At 45.5% G+C, this 24,382-nt stretch overlaps 1 protein-coding gene across 5 annotated transcripts in view; it reads right to left on the bottom strand.

Annotated features, from left to right (window-relative positions):
• Positions 1-6,842: 6,842 nt before the first annotated feature.
• The window catches only part of osbpl7 (oxysterol binding protein-like 7), a 99,964-nt gene continuing 82,424 nt past the window's right edge, over positions 6,843-24,382 (bottom strand). For all 5 annotated transcript variants that reach the window (XM_078224117.1, XM_078224121.1, XM_078224119.1 and 2 more), the window contains 6 exons: positions 24,159-24,237; positions 22,477-22,621; positions 20,273-20,417; positions 17,591-17,717; positions 16,095-16,217; positions 6,843-14,323 (listed from right to left, as the gene is read on the bottom strand). In XM_078224117.1, coding sequence (XP_078080243.1) covers positions 14,215-14,323; positions 16,095-16,217; positions 17,591-17,717; positions 20,273-20,417; positions 22,477-22,621; positions 24,159-24,237 — 728 coding nt within the window. In that variant the 3' untranslated portion in view covers positions 6,843-14,214. The remainder of the gene's footprint in view (positions 14,324-16,094; positions 16,218-17,590; positions 17,718-20,272; positions 20,418-22,476; positions 22,622-24,158; positions 24,238-24,382) is intronic.

The raw sequence follows: 24,382 nt of genomic DNA, 5'->3' as shown, positions 1-24,382 counted from the left end.
GAGGTACTTCTACCTTGATCAAGACGAATTGATAACTCAAAAAATAAATCCACAGCTCCCCACTCACCCTCCATCCCACACCACCTAAAGGTTCATTCACTGTTCCTGGGCCCAAAGCTAAAGTTATGCCATGGCCCTCTGGAACTCATTTTAATTTACCCAAGCCTCCCAGCTCTCCTCAGCAGTGAGAAGCTGTGCGGAGGACAGGGGGGCTCCTTTCATTAGCTTATTGGGTACAAGATTCTCTACCTTTTCCTTACATACTTCACAATTGTGGTGCTTCAGCTTTTATGGGTTGCTGACAGATACACAACTTCCCGTGGCTTTCCAAACGCTGTTGACTGCTTTCTGCCGCAAGGCTCTATGAGGAGCACTGTGGATTTCTTCCAATAGCTGCAAGCAAGGGCATACCTTCTAGCTACTTTTCTATCAAAATACAAACTGAAGTAGGCCCGCCAAAATTCCATGTGGTGAATGATGAAGTTGGTGTTTTCTCTGCTTGAATTGCTGGACTAAAATATCCACCTCAATCTGACAAGCTGCAGTTTTCACCAAAGCAAAGTTACTATTGCTGGTGAACTGCCTGTTCCGCCAGCAAACTCACGCAGACAAATTAAACACCAGGGTCTCGGAAGGAAGACACGTGGGTCACGGTTAGGAGGGGTAATAGTCAGAAGGGTGATGTGCCAGAAAGCACCCCAGTGGCAGTCTCCCATAAGAGAAAGGGATGGGCAACAGATGGGAGAAGGGAAGGGAGTGAGCAGTCTGTGGAGGGATCCCCTGTGGTTGTCCCCCTCCAAAATAGGCATATTGTTTTGGATTCTGTGGAGGGGGATGACCCTCCAGGGGTAAGCCACGAGGACCAGATCGCCTCCACGGAGACAGGCTCAGGGGTCCGGAAGGGAAAGAAGGGGTTTAGGAGAGCGATAGTTGTGGGGGACGCAATAGTTAGAGGCACGGACAGGCGCTTCTGTGGGACTGAACGAGAATCCAGGATGGTAGTCTGCCTCCCTGGTGCCGGGGTACTGGATGTCTCCGAGAGGGTAGGAAGCATATTTAAAAAGGAAGGTAGTCAAACGGATGTGATTGTACACATTGGGGGAAATGATGTAGGTAGGAAGAGCAGGGGGGTCATACGAGAGAAATTCAGGGAGTTGGGTGCTAGGCTAAAAAGTAAGACCTCCAGGGTAGCAATCTCTGGACTGCTCCCGGTGCCTAGTGCAAGTGAGGCTCGGAACAGGGAGATTCTACAGTTGAACGCGTGGCTAAAGGACTGGTGCAAGAGGGAGGGTTTTAAATTCATAGATAACTGGGAAATCTTCAAGTCAGGATGGCAACTGTACAGAAAGGATGGGTTACACCTTAACTGGAAGGGAGCAAATATCCTGGCTGGGAGTTTTGCTAGAGTGTTTCGGCAGGATTTAAACTAGTGTGGCAGGGGGGTGGGTAACAAAACAGGAGGTCAGTAAATACTGAGGCTGGGGTCGAGCTGGGGGCCAGGGCAAGGCTAGCTAAGAAGAGGAGCACTCTGGAGGAGGAGGACCTGACTGGGCCTGGAGGTCTGGAGTGCATCTGCTTCAATGCGAGGAGTGTAACGGGTAAAACAGACGAACTTAGGGCCTTAATGCTTGTGCGGAATTTGGATGTGGTTGCGGTGACGGAAACTTGGTTAAAAGGACAGGACTGGCAGCTGAATATTCCGGGGTATAAGTGTTTTAGGCGAGACAGAGGAGGGGCTAAAAAAGGTGGGGGAGTAGCGATATTAGTTAAGGAGCATATTACCGCGGTGCAGAGGGTAGACAACTTAGAGGGGTCATGTACTGAGTCGCTGTGGGTGGAACTCAGAAACAGGAAGGGTGCAGTCACTATGCTGGGGGTGTACTACAGACCACCCAACAGCCTACGGGAAGTGGAGGAAAGGATATGTCAGGAGATTCTGGATAGGTGCAGAAAACATAGGGTTGTTGTAGTGGGGGACTTTAATTTCCCTGGCACAGACTGGAAAGTGCTTAGAGCTGGGGGACCGGACGGGGAGGAATTTGTAAAATGCGTACTGGAAGGTTCTTTGGAACAGTATGTAGATAGCCCGACTAGAGAGGGGGCTATACTGGACCTAGTTCTGGGAAATGAGCCCGGTCAGGTCGTCAAAGTTTCGGTAGGGGAACATGTGGCAAATAGTGACCACAACTCTGTTAACTTTAGGATAGTAATGGACAAGGATGAGGGCTGTCCTACGGGCAGGGTGCTAAATTGGGGGAAGGCTGACTATAGCCGGATTAGGCAGGAATTGGTGGATGTTGATTGGGAGAGGATGTTCGAGGGTAAGTCCGCGTCTGGCATGTGGGAGTCTTTTAAGGAACTATTGATAAGGCTGCAGGATAGGCATGTGCCTGTAAAAAGGAAAGATAGGAAAGGTAGGATTCGAGAGCCGTGGATAACCAGGGAAATTGAGGATCTGATTAAAATGAAAAGGGAGGCGTACGTTAAGTCCAGGCAACTAAAAACAGATGGAGCTCTGGAGGAATACAGAGAGAGTAGGAAAGATCTCAAACGGGGAGTTAGAAGGGCAAAAAGAGGTCACGAGATGTTCTTGGCAGGCAGGATTAAGGAGAATCCTAAGGCATTCTATTCATACGTTAGGAACAAAAGAGTTGTCAGGGAGAAAATCGGACCTCTCAGGGACAAAGGAGGGGAATTATGCTTAGAACCCAAGGGAATAGGGGAGATCCTAAATGAATACTTTGCATCGGTATTCATGAAGGAGAGGGGCGTGTTAACCGGGAGTGTCTCGGAGGGAGGTGTTGACCCGTTAGAGAAAATCTCCATTACAAGAGAGGAAGTGTTAGGTTTTTTAGGGAACATTAAAACTGACAAAGCCCCAGGGCCTGATGGCATCTATCCTCGACTGCTCAGGGAGACGAGAGGTGAAATTGCTGGGCCTCTGACGGAAATCTTTGTCGCTTCTTTGGACACGGGTGAGGTCCCTGAGGATTGGAGGATAGCGAATGTGGTCCCGTTGTTTAAGAAGGGTAGCAGGGATAACCCAGGAAATTATAGGCCGGTGAGCTTGACGTCCGTGGTAGGGAAGTTGTTGGAGAGGATTCTTAGAGACAGGATGTATGTGCATTTAGAACGGAACAATCTCATTAGTGACAGACAGCATGGTTTTGTAAGAGGGAGGTCGTGCCTTACAAATTTGGTGGAGTTTTTTGAGGAAGTGACAAAAACGGTTGATGAAGGAAGGGCCGTGGATGTCGTCTATATGGATTTCAGTAAGGCATTTGACAAAGTCCCACATGGCAGGTTGGTTAAGAAGGTTAAGGCTCATGGGATACAAGGAGAAGTGGCTCGATGGGTGGAGAACTGGCTTGGCCATAGGAGACAGAGGGTAGTGGTCGAAGGGTCTTTTTCCGGCTGGAGGTCTGTGACCAGTGGTGTTCCGCAGGGCTCTGTACTAGGACCTCTGCTATTTGTGATATATATAAATGATTTGGAAGAAGGTGTAACTGGTGTAATCAGCAAGTTTGCGGATGACACGAAGATGGCTGGAATTGCGGATAGTGAAGAGCATTGTCGGGCAATACAGCAGGATATAGATAGGCTGGAAAATTGGGCGGAGAGGTGGCAGATGGAATTTAATCCGGATAAATGCGAAGTGATGCATTTTGGAAGAAATAATGTAGGGAGGAGTTATACAATAAATGGCAGAGTCATCAGGAGTATAGAAACACAGAGGGACCTAGGTGTGCAAGTCCACAAATCCTTGAAGGTGGCAACACAGGTGGAGAAGGTGGTGAAGAAGGCATATGGTATGCTTGCCTTTATAGGACGGGGTATAGAGTATAAAAGCTGGAGTCTGATGATGCAGCTGTATAGAACGCTGGTTAGGCCACATTTGGAGTACTGCGTCCAGTTCTGGACGCCGCACTACCAGAAGGACGTGGAGGCATTGGAGAGAGTGCAGAGAAGGTTTACCAGGATGTTGCCTGGTATGGAGGGTCTTAGCTATGAGGAGAGATTGGGTAGACTGGGGTTGTTCTCCTTGGAAAGACGGAGAATGAGGGGAGATCTAATAGAGGTGTACAAGATTATGAAGGGTATAGATAGGGTGAACAGTGGGAAGCTTTTTCCCAGGTCGGAGGTGACGATCACGAGGGGTCACGGGCTCAAGCTGAGAGGGGCGAAGTATAACTCAGACATCAGAGGGACGTTTTTTACACAGAGGGTGGTGGGGGCCTGGAATGCGCTGCCAAGTAGGGTGGTGGAGGCAGGCACGCTGACATCGTTTAAGACTTACCTGGATAGTCACATGAGCAGCCTGGGAATGGAGGGATACAAACGATTGGTCTAGTTGGACCAAGGAGCGGCACAGGCTTGGAGGGCCGAAGGGCCTGTTTCCTGTGCTGTACTGTTCTTTGTTCTAAAAGAACCTTCTCACACCCCATCCTGTCTCCATGACAATGTGGCTTGGTTTGGGATGATTCAACCAGAAAGATGTGTGGGTTAGGTGGATTGGCTATGCTAAATTGCCCGTTAGTGTCAGGTAGACTAGCTAAGTTAAATGCATGGGGTGATGTGGACAGGGCCTGGGGGGGATTGTGGTCGGTGCAGACTCAATGGGCTGAATGGCCTCCTTCTGCACTGTAGGGTTCTATGAAAAGTCTATGAAATGCAGACAAATTATTTTCCCTTCAGCATATCTTTGATCCTGTAACTCATATGAGATTTTTGTTTTTCTTTTCCAAAATTGCTAGCTTTGATCTTTTTAAATGGAGATAACGATAGATGCCCTTGTCTCTGCCCAGGGTTCTGGAAATGGATCGTTCACTGCTTACACTTCTAACTCTAACCTTGAAGATAAACCTAGGTTAGCTTTTAACTGTAATTAAATTCAAGCTTGTTAACAATTGCATTTACTTCAAGGTTCCTTATCAGTTTCTCAATCAGATCACCGAATATTTTAAACTTAAAATTTAATTTCAGAAACTAAAAGTTGGATTCGAAAAGTATTATGACGCAGATATTTGCAACACAAAGTTGCATCAGTTTACTAGCCTAACGATCCAGGGAATCCAGCCTAGGCAAGAATATACGGAAAAAGGGTCAATTAATCAGCTGAGAAATTCTTTTTTGAGGACTCAGAAGAAATGATCCCAATACCCGCTTTACACTCCATGGCACTTCTAACACGACCACAACTTTAGAAGCAATGCACTCACTATAGTGTCCCACAATACCAAAGAGGAGGCAATGGCCTAGTGGTAATAGTCACTTGACTATTAATCCAGAAACTCAGCTAATGTTCTGGGTTCAAGCCCCACCACGGCATTTGGTGGAATTTGAATTCAATAAGAAGTATCTGGAATTAAGAATCTACTGATGGCCATGAAACCATTGTCGATTGTCGGAAAAACCCATCTAGTTCACTAATGTCCTTTAGGGATAAAATCTGCCATCCTTACCCGGTCTGGTTTACATGTGACCCCAGAGCCACAGCAATGTGGTTGACTCTCAACTGCCCTCCAAGGGCAAGTAGGGATGGGCAATAAATGCTGGCCCAACCGGCGATGCCCATGCCCATGAATGACTAAAAAAAATACATTGAGCATGAGGCTACTGTAGCAAGGCACAGAGAACACAACCCCCACCCTCACAACCCCGGTCCCCTTTAGGTACTCACGGGGAGGCAGTGGCATAGTGGTATTGCCACTGGACTAGCAATCCAGAGACCCAGGGCAATGTTTTGGGGACCCGGGTTCGAATCCCACAGCAGATGGTGAAATTTGAACTCAATAAAAATCTGGAATTAAAAGTCTAATGATGGTGAAACCATTGTCAATTGTCGTAAAAAAAAACCCCATCTGGTTCATTAATGTCCTTTAGGGAAGAAAATCTGCCATCCTGACCTGGTCTGGCCTACATGCAACTCTAGATCCACAGCAATGTGGTTGACCCTCAACTGCTCCTTCAAAGGCAATTAAATGCTGGCCCAGCCAGCGACACCTACATCTCATGAACGAATAAAAAAGCAAGCACATTTACCAAACCACTTCAGTCATTGGGAGCGAAGCAGAGATGGATGACTTTCTTTGTTAAGAAAGTTTACTAAGGATTAGGGAGTAGAAGATACAGATTATCCATGATCTAACTGCATGATGAAACGGTGGCACAGTGGTTAGCACTGCTGCCTCACAGCGCCAGGGACCCAGGTTCAATTCCGGCCTCAGGTCACTGCGTGGAGTTTGCACGTTCTCCCCGTGTCTGCGTGGGTTTCCTCCGGGTGCTCCGGTTTCCTCCCACAGTCCAAAGGTGTGTGGGTTAGGTTGATTGGCCATGCAAAATTGACCTTAGTGTCAGGGGGACTAGCAGGGTAAATGTGAGAGGTTACGGGAATAGGGCCCGGGTGGGATAGTGGTTGGTACAGACCCGATGGGCCGAATGGTCTCCGTCTGTACTGTAGGGGTTCTATGAAACAAGCTCAAGGGGCTCAATGGCCTCAGCCTGTTGTGCAAATTGTTTATCAAAAGGTGAATCGTGTCTGAATGTACAGTTTAAGTTGGGGAGCTAAAAAGCCTAATACAGATCTTGAGAGGCCTGCTGGAAAAGCATTTGTAATAACACAATTAAACTATGCTATGATGATCAACCTTCTCAATGAAACTCACCTTCTGGATGGACTGATCAAGATTCATAGATAGGTCACAGGAGGCGCCCATTCAGTCACTGTGTCTATGCAAAATGGTTACTGTAGAAAGGCACAGAGGATACACACACTCACTTGGGGGGGGTGGGGGTGAGGAAGGGGAGGAGAAAAATACTCAAATACGCATAAATTTCAGACAGAATCATGTGTTTAATAAACTTTTTTTTGAAGGTGCCAAGTACAATGTTTCAATAATTTATTAAACATCTAGTCAGATTGTGCTCAAATGGAGGTTCCACGTTCTTTCGATACAAATTAGGCATAAGTAAATCTCCTGATTATACGAGACCCCATTTGAATATTGCTTAAATCATCATTTCCCCAAATTAGACAAAGAATTTCCAAAATTCATAATTTAGACAGAATCAATGATATGTTTTTTTTTCTTCCAGAAGCTCCAGATTTGCTGCAAACATTTCAGAATGAGTCTTACTAGTTGTTTCCATGCCTGGATCAGTCCAGTTATGATGTGGAGATGCCGGCGTTGGACTGGGGTAAACACAGTAAGAGGTTTAACAACACCAGGTTTATTTGGTAGCAAAAGCCACACAAGCTTTCGAAGCTCTAAGCCCCTTCTTCAGGTGAGTGGGAATTCAGTCCAGTTACCCATCCCTTAAATCTCAAAGTTGTGTGTCAGTGATGTTACTTAACAAGAGCGTCAGTCCCAAGGCTGTACGGTGATTCTACACTTAATGGGCACCGGATTTTAAAAGTGGAAGAACCGACAACATACATTGTCGTGGCAAATTAAGAGCCTGATTTACACTGGCGTAGGTATGAATGCGTCTTGGAGAACTGAAGACACAGTGGAAGGACATTGGAGTTACTAAAGAGTTTCCATGCTTGGTGCTGGGATGGGGCAGACAAATGGTGACCAAGCACTTGGCCCCTGAGAATAGAATCCTGAGCTGCTCAAGTCACATTTCTTGACTCCTGCTTGAGAAGCAAGTGTCATGTGGGTGTACGATGGGGGAACAAGGTCACAATGTTCCTCACAGCTGCGTGTGTATGCTTAGATGAATACGCTGGAGATTGGATTTTACCACAGGGAAAGTACAGATGGACAGAGCAGAATTGGCTCTCACCGTATTAAATAAGCTGGGATACAGTTCAGGATTATAAGGTCTGTGGAAGAAATGGGCTTGAAGAGTTAAATGACCTTTTTTATATTCAATGTTTTCTGGTATATTTAAAACAAAACAGAAAATGCTGAAAAACATTGCTTCTGTCAGGAGAAACCCAATCTGAACTGGATCACTGGAAAATGAGGAGCCCCAATAAATCAGGGACCCAGACCTCAGAGTTCCATTCTCCAACTCACTCTCCCTTAGAATGAGGTCCCCCAACAGAGATAATCATACATAATCCACTCTTTTTTGTGACCATGATCACAGAATCCAGTTGCAGGCTTACATTGGTAAATCTCACTCCCAGTGAGATTAGAGGATAAAAAAGGTGATTTTTCCTCATTAACCGAGCCATGGTATGTATGATATCGTAATTCTTTTATCAACAGTACTGCGGTAACCTGGATGACTATTCAATGAAATGATATTCATGTTTCAAGTCTTGCAGGGACTATAGATAGAAACATAATCAATTTTCCTTGAAAAATGTTGGATCGCAAGGTTAGAGAGACAACCTGGAGTTTCACCTGGTTGCCACTGAGGGATGTGGCAAAGGTGAGGGGACATGGTTAGGAAGATCTCTGGAAGTTATGCGGCGTAGTTATTCATTTCACTCCAATAGTGCAAATTGGGGAGACAGCAAGAGGGCCAATAGCACCCAGTTTATCAGAGTGGTGAACCAAAGGATCATTGCATATCATGTCTTATTAAAAGTCACCGACTCTGGTAATGAACCAAAAGGTTTCCAACAACTGTAGTGAGCAAGGCATAGAAACAAGTCAATGAAAGACTTCTGCACAGAGACATTATCCTCTCAAGAGTGGCATCGAAAAGTGTCCAAAATCAAATCCGTTTTACACATGATTTTTCACCAATAAAGAACCTGCCTAGCATACACCTTCCCTTCCCTCAATTATAACACACAGTTCTGGGAGGAGGGGTAAAATGGCAGTGACATAGGGCAGGGATAGGTTGCTAATCAGGTTAGTGGAGGAGGGCAACTAGTGTAGGGTCAAAAACACTCCTAGAATCCTTCAGTGCAGAAAGAGACTATTCGGCCCATCGAGTCTGCACCGACCACAATCCCACCCAGCCCCGATCCCCATAAGCTCATATATCTTACCCTAGCTAGTCCCGCTGACATTAAGGGGCAATTTAACATGGCCAATCCACCCAACCCACACATCTTTGGACTGTGGGAGGAAACTGGAGCAGCCGGGGGAAACCCACGCAGACACGGGGAGAATGTGCAAACTCCACACACTGACTCAAGCCAGGAATTGAATCCGGGTCCCTGGCACTGAGAGACAGCAGTGCTAACCACTGTGCCACCGTGCCATCCTTCTGACGCCACTTGCAGTGAAAGTAGGATGTTATTTTTGAAAGAGGCTTCAGCTTTGACCAGGATGAAAAAAGGAGCCTAAAGTTTAGACATTACAGTGTATTGTTCCTTCTTTGGTAGCGTGTATTGCTTTCACTTTAAGCAGCTCTGTAGTCAGCAGTGGGCAGTCAAATACAATAACCTGATCAGAAGTCCCAGCTGAGCCATGGCTAGCCTCATCAGTAACAGACCGGCATTGCTTTGCATGTCTCAAGCAATAATGGAGCAAGTGGGCAAAGGTACTTCAAGAACGACGACCTTTAATCCGTTCAAGACCTGTCAAACTATTAAAGAACCACAGTGGTTGTGACCAAAGTCGATCATGGTGGTGGAGAAGCGTGGTGGTATTGGCCAGAGTGCAAAACCCATTTCCAATTTGGTATCGTCAGTTCTGCACTATTTTGTCCAAGGCATTGATGCCATGAAACGTCTTGGGCCTGAGGTTTGCACATTTGCGCAGCAAGAGTACATTTAAAAGAGAGGGAATATAAACAATATTTCTTTGCATGGAGTATGTTCCCAGCTGGAAGATTCAGGCAAACTGAAGAACGATTGAGTCCAAGTAGCTAATACACTTGGTATCCTTGGAAGGATGAAATCAAATGGATTCCCTGCGTTCAAACCTGGAGAACACTCATCGTTCCCAGACTGGAAGATAATTTAGGGTGGGTAGAACTGTCTGAAAGTTAACAGTAATTTGGAAAAAGAAAATTACACATTTGCTGCTTAACTAACGTTAAGGGAATTCCCTAAATCCACTTTCATTTTTCAGGTCATAAACAAGTGTTGTTATTGCTCTGATATCTCAGGTCACATGTTGGACAGATTCGATTTTGGTAATTTTAACAAATCTTGCTCTGGTTTACAAAAGAGACTGTGTCTCAAAAAAAAGTTTACAGAAGTGCACTGATCAGAAAACGGATTCCAAGAATTATGTTGAGTATAATTAATGGATAGACAAATCATCGTACCTCAGTAAATAAAAAGGGGAAGATCACGTGTTCTGATAGGGATGTCTACCGCCTGCCCGCAGACAATAACATCCCACTTTATAGGTATAAATACCAGCTTTATACAGCATTATGATCGGACAGTAATTAGGTCAACAAATGATAAATGAGAGAGATGAAAATTTCACACTCCAGTAACAGTTTCAAAAATACATGTTCAGACCAAATACTGCGGGACCCATGGCAGGGGCAGACCATCTGTGTAAGAGTAAGAACCTTCACAACCATACCCAGAGGGCATTTCCATGTCAGCCAACATTCATTTAATTTTATCTTTTCTACTTTCCCCTTCTCGCTGTCAGGGTTCATCTGAAAGCAGGAAGAGTGAAAAGCAATGCCCCACCTTCGCCACAGCTCCTCAGCCACGGAAAGGTCTCACTTAATTCAGCTCCTGACTCGATAGAAATGCTGCAAACATGCAGCAAACTCAATCAATTCTCTTTATTCACCTTTACAATGCTCAGGGTCGACCAGCGAGTGGCAAGTACCGATGAAACGGTGAAGAAAAGATTGCTCTCTTTTTAAAAATTGGAACGAGTTATCCGGGATTATTCACGGCAACATTCAAACATAGAACTTAACATACTATTGCCCCCACCTCACCCTTTATTCACGCAGGGATAGGACCCTGCAGGCTTTGACATTCCTGTTAACACACACAGGTGGGCACTCTTCCCAAGCCTTAGCCAGTGAGTGTCAGTAGGATCAGTTACTGTGGTGGCATCAGAATGAAACATCCAAAAGATCCTAACGCAACAGGTATGCTGCATGGTATCTGGGAGGAAGCACTGGAGAGCCATCCAGAACAGGACACCTGGCTAATCCATCCCTCTACTCAAGCCCAGGAACACCGAGGATATTTGTAGCCCACCCCCCTCCAAATTGCCCTGGCTAAGGGGCAGCTTTTTTTTTCAACAAACCATTCAGGATTAATGCAAGAGTTATTAAAACATATTCAAGTCACTCAAATCAGCACTTATTAACCAAGGGCTATTTTTTTTTTTAAGTGCATATAAATTAAACAAAGAATGGGATGCGTTTAAGACACAAGAAATGATCTCATGAAAAACAAAATGTTGTTAAAAACAAGTTTCTTACTGCTCTAGAAATGATCATAGATTCCATCACTAGCTTTCAACAGTTAAAGTAAGATATTAATCTCTTGTAAGGATTTAATATTTAATTGCAAATGTTCACACCTGATTCATGACTGAAATGCTTCCCAGTGTAAGACTTTGGTGTAACACACAAGAGCGTGTTTTAAAATAGTCAATTCCGAGTCTGTTTAACAACTGCACGCACCACTCTCTTGCTATCACCACCTTGATCTATAGAAAAGCTCAACAGGGAGTCACGACAATTTCATCAGCAGAAAAGCTCCAACCTGACCTCGCCTGATGTCCACATATAGTCCAGAGACAGCAACAACCTCGTGGGAGGTTTCTTCTCACGAGTCCACTAGATGTCAACAAGGGCCTCATGGCAGGTGCCGATGTTGAGATCCTGTGCAAGCTGTAAGCTCTGGGGACCTGTTGACAGTCTCTCTCTGCTGGCTCACAGCCTTTCCCCAACATCAGGACCAGAAAATTACAGCCACATTTTAAGCACATCCGTGCCCAGATGGTCCTTACCGCTGGTGCACTAAACTCCAGTATTTAGTGACTCAGGGTGGAATAATTCCTGATCACTGGGAGTGATGGCAGAAGGTTGCCAAACTCCACATGGCTCCACATTATAATACAGCAACAAGTTAGCAAGTGCCAGCATATTATCTACACTGTAATATGCTAAATTTGCAGGTCTCTAGAAGCAGTGCTGTAATGTAACCTGATTGTATACGCGCTGCCGGATGCAAGAGACATTAGATATGAAGGCACAGGATAGAATCACCATTTCTTGAGGAGTTCCACTCCCTTTATTAGGAGGCAAAAACCTGATTAACGCCGAAACACCCAGGCCACACCAGTTGTGGCTGTGCCGTAACCTTTGGCTACAAGTTTGCAGGCAGTTCTGAGTTCCACTCATCTGTACAGCTCGGCAATGGTATTTTTCAAGATTGCTAATCTGCAAACAAGAAAGTTGCTGCCATGTAAGTTGGGCAGAGAGAGAGAGAGAGAGAGAGAGAAGGGTCTGGCACAGACAAGCAGGGAATGAAACTGGTGCCAAATTTGATTGAGAAAAAACGGACCTCAATGCAGGAATAAGATGGAGTAGCACTATGCACACTCCCAGACACTCTTCATTTTAACTATGCTCCCTTCCCCCTCACTCTTGGTGCTGACTCTATCCTGAAGAGAGGCTCCATAGTGCTATTATGGACAGTTACTGGCATGATATTGCTTTTGTCGTTTTTCTTTGTGGTTTTCTGGTGCATCCTGAGGTATTTCTCCCAGTGATCCAAACTCACTGTATGCGAAACACATTCCCAATGTTAGCACAGAGATCCCGTCCAGTCAGAGCGTCCCAACTGTAATATAAACCTTGGTCTCTTGAAGTCGATGTGCCACCCAATCTCTTAGCACTGTTGCTCAATCTCTACAGCATTAATATATAATGGCGGTGCACCCTGGAGCCAGTCAGGATTTATTGCACAACATAACCCTGCTTCCAGAACCTTCTTCAAAAGAACCCTCCTGTACGATTTCACTCCCTGCTTATTCTTCACCCTCTTGATCAGTACCCAGCCAATAAGTATTGCCCTGTAATGCGCTCTGAAACATCTCTCTGTCTACAAAGAGTAACGTACAAATGTGAATTGTTGGTGTAATGGGTTTGCGTTTTTTAATAAAGAGGTTGGCGCCTTTATAAAAAGTCGCTTCTCAGAGCTTACTCTGCCTTTTAGGAAAATTTCAAATTAAATTTTCTGTTTCTTCAAACGATTAAAAATAACCTTTTGAAAAAAAAAGCACAAATAATCATCTCTTTAACAAGCGCCAGTTTATAATGGAAAACCAGTGTTTCCAGTACTTCCACAGCTATTCTAATTTTCATTGCTCCCTGGGATCCTGTAGATACGTACACACTTGCTTTGTGTCTTGTGCAAGTTGGACAGTTTCCAGTGTCACAATCTTTCCAGCTTTTATTCCTGCAAACAACTTCTTCCGGATAAAAAAAAACACGATCTTTTAAAATCAGTGTTACAAACACTTATAAAGTGCTGAATGCTCACTTTGCGAACCATGCAATACACTGTTCCAATCTCGCACAGATCATCAGTCTACCTACCGCCTGTGAGGGAGTGTTGGAAGAGGATGCAGTGCCATTGCCAAATATTCAGTTGCACTGTTAGTTCCACAAGAAGTTTGTACAGAGTGGGGAGAACGCATTAGCGATGCGTCCTCCGCTGGGGTAACATGAGAAAAAGCTGCTCCTATGTATCAGACCAAACCTTGAAAGGCTGGAAGCCGACTCTACGTTGTAGCCTCTTGAAAGACTGCAGGCAACCTGCCAGATCTTTGAAAGCAGTGAACTAAATTATAAAATGAAAACTTATTTTCCAGAGCTGGCAATAAGTGTACATTCTTTAAAAAAAAAATGTTTGGAATTTTTCTTATAAATTAAAACCGATCGTGGAACAAAGGGTTTAGCAAAACCTCAGGTTATTTAACATGGGGCATGGAGTGTGGAGCTTTCAAAGATAAAGATATCTGTGGAGTACAGACAAGGGCAGATGTGCACATGTCACAACTAAGACAGGTGTTATGCGTAGCAAGTGCAGCAACCTTGGTGTATTTCTGAATAATGCACTTTTTGAGATAACTACATTCCTACTCCCTTGCCCATTTGATTTGCTGTAGAGTGGGAGAGGATCTTCTAATGCACCTGACACACAGTTCTTTGCCTCAGACAGTTGTGTGCTGGTCAGTTGTGCTCTCTTGTACAAAACTTTAAGGCACCTACTGAGAGGTATTTCAGAGAAGCAGCATCCGGGGGTTAGGCTGAAGTAAGAAGAGGTTACGAAGGCCTCCAATGCACAGCCTGTGAATTGTGCTCTCACCAAAGCACCGGGTTGTCCAACTTCGAGAATCCAGGATCTTTCCTCAGCTCCCAGTAAGTTCCGTTGCTCATCCAGGATTCCTTCCCACTGCTATCAATGGTTTTCCTGGAAGGAAGACATAGGATATTTTCTTAAGAATGGCCTGATCACTGCACAGCGGCATGCAAGGTGTTTGACGTGGTTCATGTGATGCACGCTCACTTCTGCGTCAGTGGGTCATGGCTTCAGATCCCACTTCAGAGACATGAGCACAAGTCTAGGCTGGTACACCCAATACAATACTGAGGGGGTGCTGCATTGTTGGAGTTGCCACCTTTTGGAGGGGGCACTAAACCAAAGCAGTGTCTCATCTAGATGGACATCTCAGATGGACATAAAAGATATGTCAATGAAGGGATGAGGACAACGTGCAGGAAGTGGTGTGGAGTGGGCCAGAGCAGAGTGAACAATTCAATTCTGACATTTGTATACTGCTGCTGAACACTCAAAGAAAATCAGGGGAGACACACAAGGGGAAAAGTTCATAGAATCATTACAGTGCAGGAGGAGGCCATCCAGCCCATCGAGTCTACACCAACCACGATCCCACCCAGGCCCTATCCCCATAACCCCACTTATTTACCCCACTCAACCCTCGACACGAAGGAGCAATTTATCATGGCCAATCAACCTAATCTGCATATCTTTGGACTGTGGGAGGAAACTGGAGCACCTACAGGAAACCCATGCAGACACGGGGAGAACGTGCAAACTTCACACAGACAGTGACCCGAGGCCAGAATTGAACCTGGGCCCCTGGCACCGTGAGGCCACAGTGCTAACCACTGTGCCACCGTGCCGCCCCCAAGTTAACACTGTAAAAGCCTGGCTTTTGTCATTCAGTTTAAAAGTTCAGATTTTTGGACAATTTAAGTGTCCCAGCCATCCCCTTTTTACACTCTTTTGAATAAAACATAAATCATTAAACACAAATGAGAGGGGATCCCCTATTGAAAAGTGTCCATAGACAATTAATACCCATCACCATAAAACTTAGGAGCAGAAGTAAGCCATTCAGCTCATCGAGTCTGCTCTGCCAGTCAAGGAGATCATGACTCAGCTGATGTGATAATCCTCAATTCTACTCTCCCACCTTACCCCCTTATCTCTCGATTCCCTTACTGATTAAACGTCTGTCTATCTCAGCCTGTTTCTCTCAACCTAATGTAATTGACATGACATTAACAAATCTTAACAATGTAATTGATAAGGCATGGGCAACTAACTCCCCTCCTCAATGCCAGCTTCAGATTCTGGTCACACCCTAGTGCACTGATGACAATCCCACCCAGGCCCTACCCCTTTAACCACATGCATTTACCCTGCTAGTCCCCCTGAAGGGCAATTTAGCTTAGCCAATCCACCTAACCCGTGCACCTTTGGAATGCGGGAGACATGGCAAATCAATCGGGTGCTCCGGTTTCCTCCCACAGTCCAAAGATAGGTGGATTGGCCACGCTAAATTGCCCCATAGTGCAAGGGGGGACTCGCTAGGTTAAATGCATGGGGTTATGGGATTGTGGTCGGTGCAGACTCGATGGGCCGAATGATTTGCTTCTGCACTGTAGGGATTCTATGATCTATGAAAACCGGAGCACCAGGAGGAAACCCGCGCAGACACGGGGAGAACATGCAAACTCCACACAGACAGTGACCCGAGGCTGGAATCGAACCCGAGTCCCTGGAGCTGTGAGACAGCAGCGCTAACCACTGTGCCACAATGCCAGTGTCACATATTTTCTGCAGCATTGGAGATTTATTTGCGGAGGTGTGTACCCACTGCATTTAAAAAGGGAGGAGCGGCCGCGCCTGATCGCCACAACAGCTCGTTACTTACGTAAAGAAGCGCGACAAATAAACCATGTTGTTTTCCTCCATGATCCTCCTCCTGTCTCTCTGGAGCTGCTCAATCCTTTGTTTATGAACTTCCGCTGCCTCAGTGTTCCCCTCCTCTAGGTACCTGTGGAAATCAGAATACTAAAATTGAAAACGCATTCATGTGATAACAAACACTCACTTGGTAGTTTTGAACTTGAATAGAAAGGCACGTTGCTGAAGCTTTTCATCTCGGACTCATCAAGACAAATGCAAGAATACCAAATTTCAAATGATCAGAGTTGATCTGCCTTTTGGTCCGGTGATTGTTTGAAATTTGGCATTCCTGCATTTGTCCCGATGAAACTTTGGCAACATGCCTCTCTTTTCCGCAATATATAAACGATACCCCGAGGACAGTGAATTATGGTTGCTGGTAGAAAGAAAAGCGACTAGGGAGGAGATGAGGATAATGATATCCTCGATGATGATCTGGAATGCACCGTCTGATAGGGTGGTGGCAGCAGATTCAACAGCAAATTTAAAAAATAATGGATGAATCTGTCAAGTAGAAAGAAAATACAGAGCTATGGGTAAAGAACAGGAGAGTAGGACTCTTGCAAAGAATGGTATGTTCGCCCCATGCTTACATGGGCTTCCTCCAGGTGCTCTGGTTTCTTCCCACAGTCCAAAGATGTGCGGGTTAGGTTGATTGGCCGTGCTAAATTGCCCCTCGTGTCAGGGGGATTCAAAGGTAAATATGTGGGGTTACAGGAATAGGGCCTGGGTGAGATTGGGGTTGGTGCAGACCCGAATGGTCTCCTTCTGCACTACAGGGGTTCTAGGATTCTATGATCTCCCCTTCACCTTATCCTCATAGCCCTGTGCATTTTTATAGGTTAGGTGGATTGGCCGTGCTAAATTGTCCAAAGATGTGCGGGTTTGGTGGACTGGCCTTGCTAAATTGCCCCTTAGTGTCAGGGGGACTAGCTAGGGTAAATGCATGGGGTTATGGGGATGGGATCTGGGTGGGAATGTTGTCGGTGCAGGCTCAATGAGCTGAATGGCCTCCTTCTGCACTGTAGGATTCTATGACACACAGAGTTATAGTCTGGTCACGGGTCCCAAAGTGACTCAGAGCTTACGCAGCATGGCCCAGATATCACGCTGTGTGGTGTTTACAAGTGAAATTATTGAGGCATGGACACTCCTGTTTGTATATATTATGACTTTCACTAAAAGAACACAGGAAGTAATTACCTACAAACCTATTTCTGTACACCGACCTCAGATGGCAGAAGTTTCTAGGGTTAAGTGTCAATCCCCAGCATAAAATGTCAGAAATATCCTTGGACAGTCATAACACAACCCAGTTGAATATCTTACAAACAATTAAAGTTTGAACGGAATTTAATTTTACGTGATGACTTCAGAGTAACTGCATTATGCAGTTATAACTGCATTATATCCTATATTCCTGATGGCCTTATTCCAAGCAACCTGGCTACTTCAACCTACCTCTGGTCAGGCCGCAGGCGTGAGTCAGTCAAGGGTAAGACACGTTTAAGATCATTAGTCAATTCATTAAGTTCTCGTGCAAACGTGGTGAAACCATAATAATTTTCATGATCTTTAGGTACAGGGTCTGAAAGGCAGAAAAAGCAACGCATGTTATTACAAACTGGGTGTGTCATTACAAAGATCTCCAGGGTAAAATACTTAAAGGAGAAAATGCTGGAAAATCTCAGCAGGTCTGGCAGCATCTGTATGGAGAGAAAAGAGCTGATGTTTCGAGTCCCGATGACCCTCTGTCAAAGCTTTGGGCCAGAGTTTTAGGAGTACAGCTAATTCCATATACGTAGGGGAGGGATGGCCTAGTGGTATTATCGCTAGACTATTAATCCAGAAACGTAGCAAATATTCTGGGGACCCGGGTTCGAACTCTGCCAAGGCAGATGGTGGAATTTGAATTCAATAAAAAAAAAAATCTGGGATTAAGAATCTACTGATGACCGTGAAACCATTGTTGGAAACACAGATCTAGTTCACTAATGTTCTTTAGGGAAGGAAATCTGCCATCTTTACCTGGTCTGGCCTACATGTGTCTCCAGACCCACGGTAATGTGGTTGATGCTCAACTGCCCGAGCAAGTCACTCAGGGAAACTAGGGATGGGCACTAAATGCTGGCCAGCCAGCGGCACTCATGTCCCACGAATGAATAAAATAAAAACGCACCACCCTCTGTGTGAAAAAGACCTGAGGGACATCTTTTCACATAGAGGGTGGTGCGTGTATGGAATGAGCCATCAGAGGAGATGGTAGAGGTGGGTATAATTACAACATTTAAAAGACATTTGGACAGGTACATAGATGGGAAAGGTTTAGAAGGATATGGGCCCAACACAAGCAAATGGGACTAGTTCAGTTTAGGAAACCTGGTCGGCAGGAATGACTTGGGCTGAAGGGCCCGTTTCCGTGCTGCACATCTCTATGACTCTACAGCATTCTTAGAAGGGTTATAAGACCATAGAAGATAAGACATAGGAACAGAATTAGGCCACTCGGCCCATTGAGTCTGCTCCGCCATTAAATCATGGCTGATATTTTTCTCACCCCCATTCTCCTGCCTTTTCCCTATAACCCCTGACCCCCTTATTAATCAAGAATCTATCTATCTATCTCTGTCTTAAAGACACTCAATGACCTGGCCTCCACAGCCTTCTGCAGCAAAGAGTTCCACAGATTCACCACTCTCTGGCCGAAGAAATTCTTCCTCATCTCTGTATTAAAGGGTTGTCCCTTTAGCCAGAGGTTGTGCCCTCTGGTTCTAGTTTTTCCTACTAGTGGAAACATCCTCTCCACGTCCACTCTATCCTTGCAGTATCCTGTAAGTTTCAATAAGATCCCCCCTCATCCTTCTAAACGCCAACGAGTACAGACCCAGCGCTGGAGGTGGTCACGGAGATCGAGGGGGCGAGGTCATGGAGGGATTCAAAAACAAGGATGAGAAATGTAAAATTGACGAGTTGCTGGATTGGGAGCCAATGTGGATGTGTGAAGCACAGGCACACAGCTGAGCAAACAAACTGGTGGGAGTTGGGGTGCAGGGAGCAGAATTTGACATGGTTTTCGATTATGTTGCTTGGGGCCAGCTTACAGCTAAAGTTGATTTATTAGTTCACAAATAGGTTTATAGTAACACTGCAATGAAGTTACTCTGAAAATGCATTAACACTGCAATGAAGTCACTCGGAAAATCCCCAAGTTGTCACACTCAGGCTCCTGTTGGAGCACCGAGGGATAATTTAGCACCGCCAATGCACCTAACCAGCACGTCTTTCAGACTGTGGGAGGAAACTGGAGCACCCGGAAGAATCCCACTCAGGCACGGGGAGAACGTGCAGACTCCGCACAGAGAGTGAACCAAGCCAGGAATCGAACCTGGGCCCTGGCACTGTGAGGCAGCAGTGCTAACCACAGTGCCGCAAAATTAGAGAGAGGACCATTAGATCATTAGAGCTGGAGAGGAATTTCTAGTTTATGGGTCTCAGTGAGGGTTACTTGACTGATTTCTTTCACCTCCCTGGCATGCCGAGGTCCCAGCAACCTTAGCAAAGTTCAGATTTCATACTCGAGTTCCTCTGGCTCTAGAGTTCCCTCTAGAGTGATCTATCAGCCAGCGTTCAGTGGTAGCACTCTCACCTCAAGAGTCAAAAGGATGAAAGTTCAGGCCCCACGTCCTGGACACAAAATCCAACCTGACATCAAGGTAGGGCAATAGCAGGTGCTGTCTTTCGAATGATACAATCGGGTCCCTGTGTGCCCTCTCGGTTGGACGCAAAGGATCCCGTGACGCTAAGTAGAGCCAGGATTCCTCTGCTTAGAATGGCCTGGCCAATGTTTTTTTTCCCTTAACTAACAGTGCAAACAGATTATCTGGACATTATCACAGTACTATTTGTGGGAGCTTGCTGTGCGCAAATTAGCTGCTGCGTTTCGTACATTACAACAGTGACTATTCTTCAAAATTATTCCATTGGCTGTGTAGAGCTGTGGAACCGTTGCAGGTTGTGAAATACAAATGTAATACTTTCTCGCGTCAAGAATCTTCCTCCCTGGGAACATTGTCAAGAATGAGTGTTGTATACATCGCTTAAAACGAAAGTGTCCAGCGTGGGAGACAACGTAACAGATCTTACTTGGTTTCCAAATGCATTTAGCTGATTGTGGCCCGCCACAGTAAATCCCCTCATGCCATTTGCCAAACAGTTGATGGATGACCCTTCCACTCTGATCCATTACTGCTCCCTGTACCTCATTTACATTCGAACTCCAGTATTTGGTCTGAAAAATAGAGAAAGCACTATTGGCAAAACCCAGACTGAGATGCAAACTTCATGTAGCTTTCACACAGGGAGAGTTGTTAAATATAAATATCAGACAGCGCACAGGAACATAGAAAATCAGGAAGGACCCATTGCATGTAGAATCATAGAATCCTACAGTGCAGAAAGAGGCCATTCGGCCCGTCGAGTCTGCACCAACCACAATCCCACCCAGGCCCTATCCACATATCCCTACATATTTACCCACTAACCCTCTAACCTATGCATCCCGGGACACTAAGGGACAATTTAGAATGGCCAATCAACCTAGCCCGCACATCTTTGGACTGTGGGAGGAAACTGGAGCACCCGGAGGAAACCCACGCAGACACGGGGAGAATGTGCAAACTCCACACGGACAGTGACCCGAGCCGAGATTCGAACCCAGGTCCCTGGAGCTGTGAAGCAGCAGTGCTAACCACTGTGCTACCGTGCCGCCCCTCATTTCATTCAGCCAGTTACATACTCTACCATGTGCACTCCCCCATCACCCTGTTTCCACTTCTCATTTGTATCATCCAAGCCCCACGTCATAAAGCGACATTAATCACTTGTACCAGATCCCCGAACCCTCTATTCCACACACTCAGCACCCTCTGTGCGCGAAGCAGTTTAATCCAAACTGCCCACCTTACCTCTTCAGAGCTCACGTCTTTCCCCTCTGGTTACAGAGCTTGAAACGAGCAGGAAGATAGCAGAGGGAGGGGGTGGCGATGACCTAGTGGTATTATCGCTAGACTATTAACCCAGGAACTTAGCTAATGTTCTGGGGATCCGGGTTCAAATCCTGTCACGGCAGCTGGTGGAATTTGAATTCAACATTTAAAAAATCTGGAATTAAGAATCTACTGATGACCATGAAGCCATTGTCGGAAAAACTCATCTGGTTCACTAATGTCCTTGAGGGAAGGAAATCTGCCATCCTTATCTGGTCTGGCCTATATGTGACTCCAGAGCTGCAGCAATGTGGTTGCCTCTCAACTGCCCTCTGAACAAGGGCAACTAGGGATGGGCAATAAATGCTGGCCAGCCAGCGACACCCATGTCTCACAAATTAATTTTAGAAAACTAAAACAAGGGAGAGAATCATAGAATCCCTACAGTGCAGGAGATGGCCATTCGGCCCATCGAGTCTGCACTGACCATAATCCCACCCAGATCCTATCCCCATAACCCCAATGCATTTACCATAGCTAGTCCCCCTGACTCTCACGGGCAATTTAGCATGGCCAATCTACCTAACCCACACATCTTTGCAGAGCTGTGCCTGAATGTCAGTCCTCTGGTTTAATGCTGTTCCCCTTTGACTGGGAACATTATACATATTCTGACAGTAGGTACCATAACCAGGCAACCAGTTAGCCCAGCTCTTCTTTCCCTTGTCCTTTGGTGATACGAATCGTAAGCGGTTGTGGAATTGTTGAATACTGGTGGCTATTGGGTCCATCATGTTTGTGCAGGACAGAGAAGAGCACAATCTAATTAGTCCCACTCCCCTATTTCTTTCCCCCCATTGTCCTGCAAATGTTTACCCTTCAGGTATTTATCCAGTTTCCTTTTGAAAGTCATTACTGAGTCTAATTCCACCATGGTGGTACTTCCCAGATCATAACGTGCATAAATTTAAAAACTCACGTCACCTGCGGTTCTTTTGCTAATTACTTTAAATCTTTGCCCTCTGCTACTGGAAATCGTTTCTCTTTATTTACCACATCAAAACCCTTCAAGGTTTTGAACACCTCTACTAAGTCTTCTCCTTAACTTTCTTTTTTCATGGAGAATAATCCCAGCTTCTCCATGATTCCCACATCCCTAGTCCCCATCCTAGTCAATCTTCTCTGCACCCTCTCCAAGGCCTTTGAATACAATATTCCATCTCTTTAGTGGATGCCTCCCAGCCTTGAGGCACAGAGAAAAGAGAATAAATTGTGTGGGCGCCTCCTTTTAGAAGTATTGCAGACAGCTCCCACTGGACTGCCCAGCGCCAGATGGGCAAGAACCCGCAAGAACAAACTCACCTTACAAAACGTCAATCTGCAGTGACAGATACTGCTTTTCAGGTTTGTGATCGTTACTTCTCCATAATGTTCTATCCATCGCTGCCCACTCAGGATATTGTGGATACAGGAGGTGATCTTATTCCACTGATAATGATCGCCAAACCTGGGAATGTCACAAAGAGCACGTTTGTAACAAATACACCACAAATACGCTGCGATTATTTGAACCCTGCTCTCTCACAACCCATGAACGAATGTGCAAGTCACAGAGTGGCACAGCACAGGAGATCATTTCACCCATCGCATCAGAGCTGGCTTTTGTTACAACCATCTAATTAATCCCACGTCCCATGTAAATCTTTTCCAGAATACATGTTTAACTAATTCCTTAATTAAAGGTACTACTCAATTTGCTTGTCCAGATCACCAACAACCTTCCCTGCTCCCTCCATGAGGACGTTATAGTTAAGAAAGCCCACCAACGCCTCTACTTTCTCAGAAGACTAAGGAAATTTGGCATGCCTGCTACAACTCTCACCATCTTCCACAGGTGCACCATAGAAAGCATTCTTCCTGGTTGTATCACAGCTTGGTACGGCTCCTGCTCTGCCCAAGACCGCAAGGAACTACAAAGGGTCGTGAACGAAGCCAAGTCCATCACTCAAACCAGCCTCCCATCCATCGACTCTGTCTACACTTCCCGGTCTACACTTCCCGCTGCCTCGGCAAAGCAGCCAGCATAGTCAAGAACGCTACGCACCCTAGACATACTCTCTTCCACCTTCTTCCATCAGGGAAAAGATACAAAAAGTCTGAGGTCATGTACCAACCAGCTCAAGAACAGCTTCTTCCCTCCTGCCATCAAACGTTTGAATGGACCTACCTCGCATTAAGTTGATCTTTCTCTACACCCTAGCTATGACTGTAACACTACATTCTGCACTCTCTCCTTTCCTTCCCTATGTACGGTATGTTTTGTCTGTATTGTGCGCAAGAAACAATACTTTTCGCTGCATACTAATACATGTGACAATAATAAATCAAATCAAGCTTCTACTATCCTTTTACGTGCTGAATTTCAGATCATAGCCACAGATAAAGGATGTTTACTCATCTGGCCTCTGAATCATTTGGCAATAACCTTCAATCTCCGCCTTCTGCTTTCTGACCCTGCTGCCATGCAAGTGGTTTCTCCTCATTTACTCCAACAAGACTCAAGAAGCTTGACACCATCTAGAACAAAGCACCCCGCTTGATTGGCACGCCTTCCACACACATTCACTCCCTCCACCACCGGCACACACTGGCAGCCATGTGTACCACCTATAAGATGCACTGCAGAAACTCACCAAGGCTCCTTAGGCAGCACCTTCCAAACCCACGACCACTACCATCTAGAAAAATAGGGTAGCAGATATTTGGGAACAGCACTCCACCTGCATGCACCTCTCCAGGTCACTCACTATCCTGATTTGGAAACATAACCGCCATTCCTTCACTGTCGCTGGGTCAAAATCCTGAAACTCCCATCCTAACAGCACTGTGGGTGTACCTACACCACAGGAACTGCAGTGGTTCGAGAAGGTGGCTCACCACCACCTTCTCAAGAGCAACTAAAGATGGGCAATAAATGCTGGCCAAGCCCATGTCTCATAAATAAATTTAAAACACTTTAAAAATTTTCTAAATCATCTACTTACTTTGGCAAACTTGCATTCACCATTCCAACTGGCACAATCTCGAGGGACTTCCCCCAAAATTTGTTCTTCCATCTTACATCTGGAAACAGAAAGAAGAAAGTCTTGTGTTTAAGTTATCATCTCTTTCAGATACAACCCAAAAGTTTTCTAAGCACGGAATTGTTGGCAACAATAGATGGCCAGAAAAACAAACGAACATACAAAACTATTGCAATCACTTAGCC

This window comes from Mustelus asterias, chromosome 11 (genome assembly GCF_964213995.1).
Source record: "Mustelus asterias chromosome 11, sMusAst1.hap1.1, whole genome shotgun sequence".
In the NCBI taxonomy this organism is placed as follows: domain Eukaryota; kingdom Metazoa; phylum Chordata; class Chondrichthyes; order Carcharhiniformes; family Triakidae; genus Mustelus; species Mustelus asterias.
This window is presented reverse-complemented; position numbering and strand designations above follow the sequence as displayed.